The sequence below is a fragment of the Cystoisospora suis genome, assembly GCF_002600585.1.
Source record: "Cystoisospora suis strain Wien I chromosome Unknown contig_6590, whole genome shotgun sequence".
Lineage (NCBI taxonomy): Eukaryota > Apicomplexa > Conoidasida > Eucoccidiorida > Sarcocystidae > Cystoisospora > Cystoisospora suis.
In genome coordinates this window covers 3,441-13,091 of record NW_027159377.1, presented here as the reverse complement: position 1 = coordinate 13,091, position 9,651 = coordinate 3,441, and the positions used below count along the sequence as shown (strand labels likewise).

The 9,651-nt window shown below is 47.6% G+C and overlaps 1 protein-coding gene across 1 annotated transcript in view; it reads right to left on the bottom strand.

Annotated features, from left to right (window-relative positions):
* Positions 1-8: 8 nt before the first annotated feature.
* CSUI_010041 (uncharacterized protein) overlaps positions 9-9,651 on the bottom strand; it is a gene marked incomplete at both ends in the record, with an annotated part of 12,322 nt that continues 2,679 nt past the window's right edge. Inside the window, 5 exons of the mRNA XM_068070148.1 lie at positions 9-101; positions 683-1,041; positions 1,886-5,114; positions 5,507-7,771; positions 8,234-9,609. Of these exons, the coding sequence (XP_067917876.1) occupies positions 9-101; positions 683-1,041; positions 1,886-5,114; positions 5,507-7,771; positions 8,234-9,609 (7,322 nt within the window). The remainder of the gene's footprint in view (positions 102-682; positions 1,042-1,885; positions 5,115-5,506; positions 7,772-8,233; positions 9,610-9,651) is intronic.

Sequence of the window (9,651 nt, the reverse complement as noted above, 5' to 3'; positions counted from 1 at the left end):
ATGCCGAGAGCCTCTGAGAGATTTTGCAGAGCAGTCAGTCTCTTACGCATGCTCTCACTACACCGACAGACAAGCGACGCCGATGCTTTGATAGCCTCGCTCTACAGAAGAGCATGCACACAAAAACAGAGAGAGAGAAAGACCACTCAATCAACGTCAGAAGAAACAAGATGAGTCTCTTGAGCCTCCTTCTCCCTCAGGACGACGAAGAGAAGACAAAACAGAGGGAAAAGCAAAGGACAAAGAAAAAAAAAGAAAAGACAAAACTTCTCTTCTGTCGGATGTCTTGCTGAAACACTTCTTTCAGTAGAGACTGTATATGAGTGACTCTGATAGGAGTTACGAGGCAGGAGGGAAAAAACGTCATCTGTCTCTCTTTTCCTTTCATGAAGTGTACAAACTCTCTTATCACTTCTTCTTCCCCAACTGGCGAAGCATAGATCCATGCATTCCCTCTTCAGCAACATCCTATGTGCCAACAGAAACAAGACCTTCGTTCGGAGAGGTCTATCGTGAGATTCTTAGTGCGTCCCCCTGTCTTGTCTTTTGACCGGCGTCACAACTCACGCCGCCGCCCTTGCCTCCGTGTCCCTAGCTATGCATGCATGCATGCAATCTACAGTGTATGTACGGTAGTGGACGCTACAAAGACTTGTCGACAGATCATGTAAAAGACACTTACTTCCTGTCTACTCAGATCGCATTCTTCATCATCGTCGTCTTCGTCTGCTCCACTCGAAAGAGGAAGAGAAGAATGAGAAGCTGCTGAAGCAGAACAAGGAGGTAATGAGGGTGTAACGTAATTCCCTATAGAGCTTGGAGACGTCATGATAGGATTGGTAGGACTGGACGTCGTCGCCATAGAATGGCTACTCAAATATCCCCCCGGTGAACCTCCTGCTGATGCATGCTCGGGAAGAAGATGATGAGAGAGAGATGAAGGTAGGGCGTCTCGCTTTCTTTTTCTCCTTGGGACTCTCGTTTTCTCACATAGTGACGCTGCCGAATAGCTGTGAGCGCTTAGGCTCCTTCGTGCCACACCTACAAGCAGACACATATCATTTACAGCAATATCGAAGATACGCATACATAGTCCTACATACTCACCTAGACATAAGTATACATAGACATGCATGCATAGACATACACAGGCATTCGTACATACTCCTACGTACATACACATACACAGAGATACATATTCATACACGATGATAGATATATGTGTATGGAAGAATCTGTCCGAGATAGAAACATAGAAACATCATGTGTATGCATCTACACACATTCACACAGAAGCGTACCTATTCGATCGTATATATAGGCAAGGAGTAGGCATAAACAAAGAAATAGAAACATGTATGTACGTGTGTACGTATCCATACATAGGTATATGAATCTAGAGAGAGAGGGAAACAGAAAGAGACATCCACACATCTATCTTTGCATAGTTCTATCTACAACGGCTCGTAAGTGTCGCTGCATTTCTTATCCAATCTCAATGCACCAAGGTTTCTCTCCCCCCCTCCCTTCAATCTCTCCCTCCTACCGCCACTACTATCACTACTACGATCACTAGGACTACTACCACCTCGTTGTTTTTTCTTTCCAGCCTTCTCTCTTTTTCTCACACCTCACTCACTCAATACACATACCTTCAACACTCCCATGTCCACTGTACAATCTATCTAACTATCTTTGGTCTCTCTACCTATCTAGCTATCTGATCTAGTTTTGATCTCTTCACGTACCTATGTACATCCCCGTTGATGTGTGCACATGAGTGAGAATAGGAACAAGATTTAACAGACTTCCACGATGTACATAGTTCTATCTATCTATCCACCTATAGATATGTACAGATGTATATAGGTTACACGAGTCTTACGTGTGATAATATCATGAAAGGATAACGAAGAAGGCGATGGAGAACGTTGGTAAGCACGAGAAGAAGAAAACGAAGACTCTGTTTGCGAAGTACTAAGGTTTGTCAAGGACTCTTGAGCCGCCGCAGCGGTAAGAGGAGAAGGAGAGACGCCCTGAGATGTTGCATGCAGCAGAGAGGCGTTGACGGGCGTTGAGAATGCCGATGAAGAAGAGGTAAGGCCTCTTGCCCCTGTTGCATGTCCTCTCCCTGTAGGAAGAGAAGATGATATAGGAGAGAAGAGTCTGTCATAAGGAGAGGTTTTCTTCCATAGAAGACGATCGTTTTCTTCAGTTCCATCGAACATCCAGTATCCTTGTCTCTCAGCAATCTCTGTCATGAAGGTCCCAAAGTCTTCTCCTACAGGAAGTTTTTCTTCTTCGCTCATCCAAGGAGAACTGAAAGACAAGCTCCGATCTACCGTTGATGTAGAGAAAGACGAAAAGCTCGGAGAGGCTTCGTCTCTTCTACCACTACTAATCTTCTTCTCCTTCATAGGACTTCCAGCATGACAAGAAAGGTCTCTCTCACCCGCTTTATTTGGATCAGAAGAACCTTCTAAGCTCAGTGAACCGTCTTTCTCTCTTTCTTCTTCTTGTCTTGCATCCTCTCTTCCTATCCCCCTTATCTTTTCATGAGAAGAAGAAGTAGAGCTCTTCGTCTGTATATGATACACCTCTTCGCTCTTAATCACCAGGTCTCCCGAAGCTGTGCTGATCGACTTTCCTTCTTCTTTTGCAACTGCTTCTTCCCTTCTCTTCTCTTCATCTTCCACTTCATTTCTCCCAAGACTTTTCCCAGGGGGGGGCTCCACCTTCTCATCAGGTAGTCCCTGGCCATTCAAGAGAAGACCCTCTATTCTTCTTTTCTTTCTCGTCATTCTTTCTCGAATCTTTCTCTCTCGTCTTCTCTGCACTTCACCTGTATCGGCTGTAATAGCTGGATAGGGAAGAGGAACACAACGTGAAGAGAAGCTACTCACATTATTGCACAAGAACGAAGGAATCGAACCTACCACGCGACGCTCTTCTTCTTCAGGGGCGAGAGCTTCATAGGTCCCTTGTAACCCTGATAGGACTTCTCCATAGTAATCTAAAGGATTGAGATACCGAAGAAGCGAAAGAAGATGACTTGAGCCAGGCACATCTCCTCCCAATACAGTTCCCAAAGGAGCTAGAGAGATCGTCGATGAGGGGTAGGATCGTGACGCGGAGAAAAAAGAAGAAAAGTTGTTCTTCTTCTGACTCTTGCTCCTGCTAGGTGTCCCCCCTGTATGTTGAGAAGAAGAAGAAGAGAAAGGATTTTGAAAGAAGGAAAGAAGAAAACGGAAAAGGATCAATTCGTAATAGTGTGTCCCATCAGTGTATCGAGATGGCGCCCTTGTTTCTTCTCTCTTCTTCTCTTCTTCAGTTGAACCCATCTGTCTTGCTTCCTCTTCTTCTTTTCCTCGTTCATTTCCTCGTCCTTCTCTTTCTCTTTCTCTTCGTCCTTCTCTCGACATCTCATTCTCTCTTAGAAAAAGGGACGAAAGGGCCATGATGAAACGAAACTGCGAAGCTGAAAGCTGTCTTCGAAGTCTGTCATCTGCTGGTGGGTTCTTCAGTGAGGATGAAGGGGAGACGTTTTCTTCTCTCTCTTCTTCCCTTTGACCTCCTTGTAAAGATCGTCCTTCTTTCTTATTTGACGAGGAGAAGAGGAAGAAATACCTCGAGAGAAGCTGCTGAGAGAAGGACACAAACAAGCGAAGGAAGAGCTGAGACACGCCATATCGCCCTGTCCTCGGGTAGTCATAGAAAGAAGCACCAACGAGAAGGTCATGAGAGGAAGGATACAACCATCTCTCCATCTCGTCTCTTCTTCTATAGGGGGGGTGTTCATCTCTCTTGTCTCCTCTTCTTCTTGTAGACGTATCATCACGCTCTTTGATTCGCACGCCACTCTCGTCCTCATGAAGAGTCTTCTCCCTTTCTTCTTCTTCACCTTCCTCTGGGTGGCTAGAGGAAGAAGACTGGGCTTTAGTATCAGAGTCGTGGCTACTACTGCCTTTTCTTTTCTTCTTCGATGAGGAAGCAGGGGCAGACGTACATTCATCAGCCGGAGATCTGATCACGTCGTCGTCGTCTTCATCTTGTCTCAAGAAAGGCCGCGGCTGTGTTGAGAGACTACGAGAGAGATGGGAGCTCGAAAAGAAAGAAAGGAATGAAGAAGACGTCCTATTCCAGTCCCTTGCTTTAGTGAACGATGAAGAGAAAGAGTGAAGATCCTCTATGAAAGTTCCATGAAGAGGATAGGCCTTCACCGAGAACGCCGGCATCCCTCCTTGTTGAGAAGGCAGATGTGGCGAGACATCCTCGTTCCCAACTCTATCTTGACAAGAAGAACCGTGATCGTTTTTATGATCCGGCGATTGACGAGACTTCCGAGGATTTGTACATGATGGAGGAGATTCCTTTTCATCTTTGTCGGTCTCTTGATCTCCTTCTCCTCTATTACGTTTCATCTTCGGCTCCGCTTCTTCTTTTTCTTCACGTGATGAGCATTCACTTCTCTTTCTCGCTCTCCCTCGTTGACACCCCCCTAGATTCTTCTGAGAAAGGTCCTTCACATCGGTCGCTTCTTGTCGACCTCCCATCTCTTTCTTTCTTGAAGGGGGTTCTAAAACAACGACAACAGCTCCCCGTCTCTCTTCTTCTTCTTCTTTCTCTTGTGCTCTTAACTGCTCGAACCACCGGTGCATCTTCTCTTGGAAGGAGACCAAGAATGAAGAAGACAATAGAATCTTGCCATCTCTCTCATCGAGATCGGGAGACTTCATTGTCTCTGTAGAAGTTGAGAATTTCCCCTTTTCTTCATTCCCTTGGTTCGGAAGAATTGGAGTAGCAACTCCTCCTTCTTGTTTGAGATGTTGCCCTTTTGTCGAAGAGAAACGAGGATGATCTGACGAGTGTCGTAAGAAACACGCAAGAAGAAGACGGCGAAGATCACCGATAGACACGCTCCTTGGAAGAATTGAGACATAGGCAGGTACCTGGAAAGATGCTAGGGGACTGCGAGCATATGGAGGGACGTGCAAGTGAGGAGGAGGTAAAGAAGAAGAAGAAGAAAGAGTAGAAGAGCTGATTGCAGCAGGGTCACTGGAACTCGTATCAAGGGCCTTCCTTCCTGGACGGTTGAGTTGATCACCTTGGCTAGCCTGAGAAAGAAAAGAAAGACACATACAACACACCAATCTACTCACTCTCTAGCTATCTATTTCTCTCTCTTCTCCTGCCGACGATGCTCGAGCTCACAAAGAAAGAAAGAAAGAGTGAGAAAGAAAGAGAGGGAAAGAAAGAAAGAGTGGGAAAGAAAGAAAGCCTAAAATGGGCATTTTCCACTCCTCCTCCTAGTACTGCTCCGAGCGATTGTAAATCTATCCTTTCATCTCTTCCTTTCTCTCCCTGCCTGCCTGTCTGCGCACTGTCTCCTCTCTCCTTGTCACGAAGACACAAGACAGTCACTTCCACCTAATCGAACTTCCACCTCAAGTCTTTTTCAAGACAACACCTCTTCTTCTCTTTCCTTTCTCAGCTCCCTTCCGCTTACCATATACGAAGACGATGAAGATGAAGTGGACGGAGAAGTCCTTTGTGCAAAGCTTTCTGAGAAGATAGGCGTGCGTGCTTGGTATTGACGAGTTCGTTCGAGAAGACGGAGAAGCACCGTGGAATGCTGAAGATCTTGAGGTGAAGAAGAAGAAGAAGGTTGTCGAGAATGGAGCTTGAGAAGATTGATATGTGACTGGAGAAACCGATACTGAGCATAGCATTCATATGGAGATCGTAGACGACACAGCCCTGCGGCAAACATACTATCCGTCATAACAGATGCAATCGGGGGTGATGAAGAAGAGAAGACAGAAGAGGTTTCTCCTCTTGGGATGGCCCTGATACCATCGATCTCTTCTTTCCCATCTCCCTCTTCTTGTCTGAATCGGGCAGAGAAAGTTCGAGAGGAAAAGGCGAAGGGAGAGCACTTGGAGATATGAGTGAGAGGGCGACAAGACCATGTCCCTGGGTCACTGAGACTCGCTGCTATCAGTTGCCAGTTGATATACGGTTTATGAAAATGCGTAGAAGATGACGATGATGAAAGAGACGAAGAGATAGAAGAAGATGTGGTCATTGGACTAGACATCTTCTCCTTTTTCTTCGCATCCTGACGAGGCTCTCCATCCGTGGAAGTGAGCGGTGTTGTTCTATCGCTTTGACTAGATGAAGGTATCGGGGAAGAAGAAGGTGCATGTTGGAGGTCCGCTCCTCTACGATCATCTTGAGAAGAAAGCGATTCTTCTTTTCTTCGTTGTCTTTGAGTCCAAAGAAGAAACGAAGAGGAAAAGAAACGTCTACGTCTTCTGTCCTTCATATAGAGAGGACCTCTTCCTCGCCTACTACTAAAACTACTATAACTTCCACTATAGTGAACCGGAGTCTCACTATGATGTTTCGCCATGGAGGAATCTCTCTTCTCTCCCTCTTCTCTTGTAAGATAGGAATTATGAGAGGTGTATGGATATGACCCATCGTCAAGAGAAGAAGGAAAGTCATCTTGGAAATCATAGGATAAATACTTCCATGGAGAACAGGGTTGTGTATATTTCTGAACAAGATAGAGAAGTAAAGCTGACTCTTCCAGATCCCAGGTTCCTATCCCCCCGGCTTGAGAGGACAAGGAAGCACTCTTTAGACCACCTCCCGTACTCCTGCTACTCCCTGCAACTCCCCCTTTCATTGCATGCGCACCTTGCTGATCCACAGACGCCCCATGGCCTAACCGATAGGAAGATGGATGACCGCTAGTCGTCGTTGTACTTGAGAGATCTCCTCCTCCTCCTGTCTCTCGAAGTGCTGTACCTGTACTATGAGAGAGAGCTCTGGAATGCGCCGCCGATGTCTCGTCTCCTGGAGTGCCCCCTGCTCCTCCTGCTGCTGCTGCTTGTGAAGTACCTGCTGTATGAGGCGAAATGCCGGCTAACTGAGAAGTTGGGGAAGTTAGGACCCCTCCATGTCCTCTCTTATCTTTTCGTAAAACGCCTTCTCCTCCTGCTGCTCCTCCTGTCATTGCTCTCCCTCCACCTTGAACTACATAGGCCGGTGTAGGAGACGAAGAAGAGAGAGGGTGGCCCGTAGCGCCCATGACCATCACCATACTATTGCTACTACTACCTTGTGGATGTCCTTGAAGAGAAGACAAAGACGTTGAAGAAGGCAAGGAACCAGATGGCGTGTTAGGTGATGACGATAGGAGGGCAGCGGCTTGAGCTGGAGCAGCAGAAGCGGCAGGGAGAACACCTCCCCCTGATGGTAATGAGGAAGTGATGTATGAAGACACCGCATAAGGAGAGGCATCTTGTAAGTTATAGCCTGCCGCCCCCTGCTGCTGTTGAAGCTGTTGTGAAGTTGCACGACCAGGTAAAGTGATCAGAACCCCACCACCGCCACTTCCTCCTGCTGTCCCTCCTAGAGGGGGGAGACCACTTCGAGTGTCTCCTCCGAGTCGACTTGTCGATGAAGATAGTGCTGGTGCGGGGGTTGTCGTATCTCCAGTAGGGCTCATGACGAGCATATTTGGACTTGACTTGGCTGCGAAAGATCCAGACTCGACAACGGAGATCGAGGAAGTAGAAGAAGGCAGAGGCAAAGAAGAAGAAGAGATTAGAGTTGCTCCTCCTCCTCCTCTGGAACCTTGAATGAGCTGAGGGTGGATAGTTGCTGCAAGACCTCCTAGTTGAGAAGACGGGGGGTGGGATGAATCTCCTCCTGGCTGCAGAAATACCATTCCTGGAGGTATCATTCCTCGGTGGCTTGATGTCTGCATGAGAGACAAGAACAGAGAAGACACAACAGGCGAGTTCATAGCAAACCGAGGAGGGAGGGAAGAGAGAGGAGAGAAACAGGATGAGAAAGAGAGAGAGACGGAGAGGAAGTGAGACACAAAAAAAGAAAGAAAGCGCTTCTACTTCTTCTTTGATGTGTATTTCTCTGATCGTTCTCACTCGTCGATCTTGAAAGGGTTTCGAATCTTTTCTCTTGTGAAGAATGTCAAACGATACAAGGTCGCCTTCCAGAGAACACTGGGTATGAAATGGCTATCGAATAAAAAGAATCTGAAATGCTATGCAACGTCATCATGTACACAGGCATACACACGTACATACATATTCATACATACATACATATTCATACATACATACATACATATGCATACTCATTCACATGCCTACATCCCCCTAGGTCTCTGAGAAGACCCCTGTTGACTCTTTTCATGACGTACCCCAGGGAGATGCGAAGATGAGGATGTTTCCTCTGCTCCAGTCGGCAACAGAACTCGACTACCATTCGCAGCACCTCCTTGACTATGATGGTGAGCTCCGTCGAACTCAACTCCCGCTCCTACTCCTCCTGGAGGTGTGCCTGCAGGGAGATGCTGTGAAGAGACTGCAGCCGGGGAAGCTCCCTTGGCTAAGAGATCGAAATCCGCCCCTGACGAAGACGTCCCCCCCATGCCTGGTGACGGCGTTGTCGCCCCCGGCGCATTCATCATAATGACAACGTCTCCTGCACTCCCTCCACTCGAGCTAGGCCCCAAATTGCCGCCATCCGGGGTTCCTCCTGCTCCTGCAGCACCTGTGCTATAGAAGACTTGAGAAGGATGGCGATGAAGAGCAGAAGAGGTCGATTCACTCACTGAAGACGATGACGTTGATGCCGTCATAAGAAGTCCACCTCCTCCCCCTCCCCCTGGAACGAGCGGTCCTTGAGCGGCAGTTCCGGTCGCGCCACTCATCATAGGACCCCCTAACACAAGATGATGTTGCTGGGGCGTGTCTCCTGAAGAGGTCCCAGCCGGTAAAGGAAGATTTAGACCTCCTGCTGCAGCGGGAAGATTCCCCCCCCCACTTGCATGAGTCGAAGACGAAGAAGAGAGATCATAGGGAGATGAGGAGGGCCCCGTCATCATTAAGGAGATATGACTGCTCGGATGATCTGAAGATGTACCTCCTGCCGATGAAGAAGAAGATAAGAGAGACGGAGCAACTCCTGCACCTCCTCCTGCAGTCCCGGGTCGCAAGGAAGAAGAAGTCGACGTAGATGGTGAAGCCACTCCCCCACTACTAACACCTGAAGAATAGTAACGAGAGGAACTACCCCCTGCTCCTCCTGCTGCCGCTGTTGCGTCATCACTAGGATGGAGGAGATATCTTTCTCCTGATCCCCCTCCTAGATGAGAGGATGCCAAGAAATGTACAGTAGTAGATGAAGAGCTTAATCCCCCCCCTCCAGGTGTCATGCCATATGTTGTAAGGACACTATCAGGTGGACCTCCTACACCTCCTCCTCCTGCTGCCCCTCCTGGGTGAGACGGTCTATAGAGATGATTCATATAACCTGAAGAAGAGAGACTAAGGGATGGTGAGGAAGAGAGGGACATAAGGAGAGATGAAGAAGATGGTGACGTCGTTGACAACAACTCGCTATTAGGATACAAATATCTTAAATCGCCCCCTGCTCCGCCTTCATGGTCGTAAATGTATGACGGAGGGCTCGTCGCAGTAGATGTTGTCGGGCTGAGAGTCAAGTCTTCGACAGCTGTTAAAAGATGATCCATATCCTCTAACGCCTCGACACCACACCACCACTTCTCTCCACCTGCACACCAAGAACACAACAGATAGATAGATTCAAGAAAGA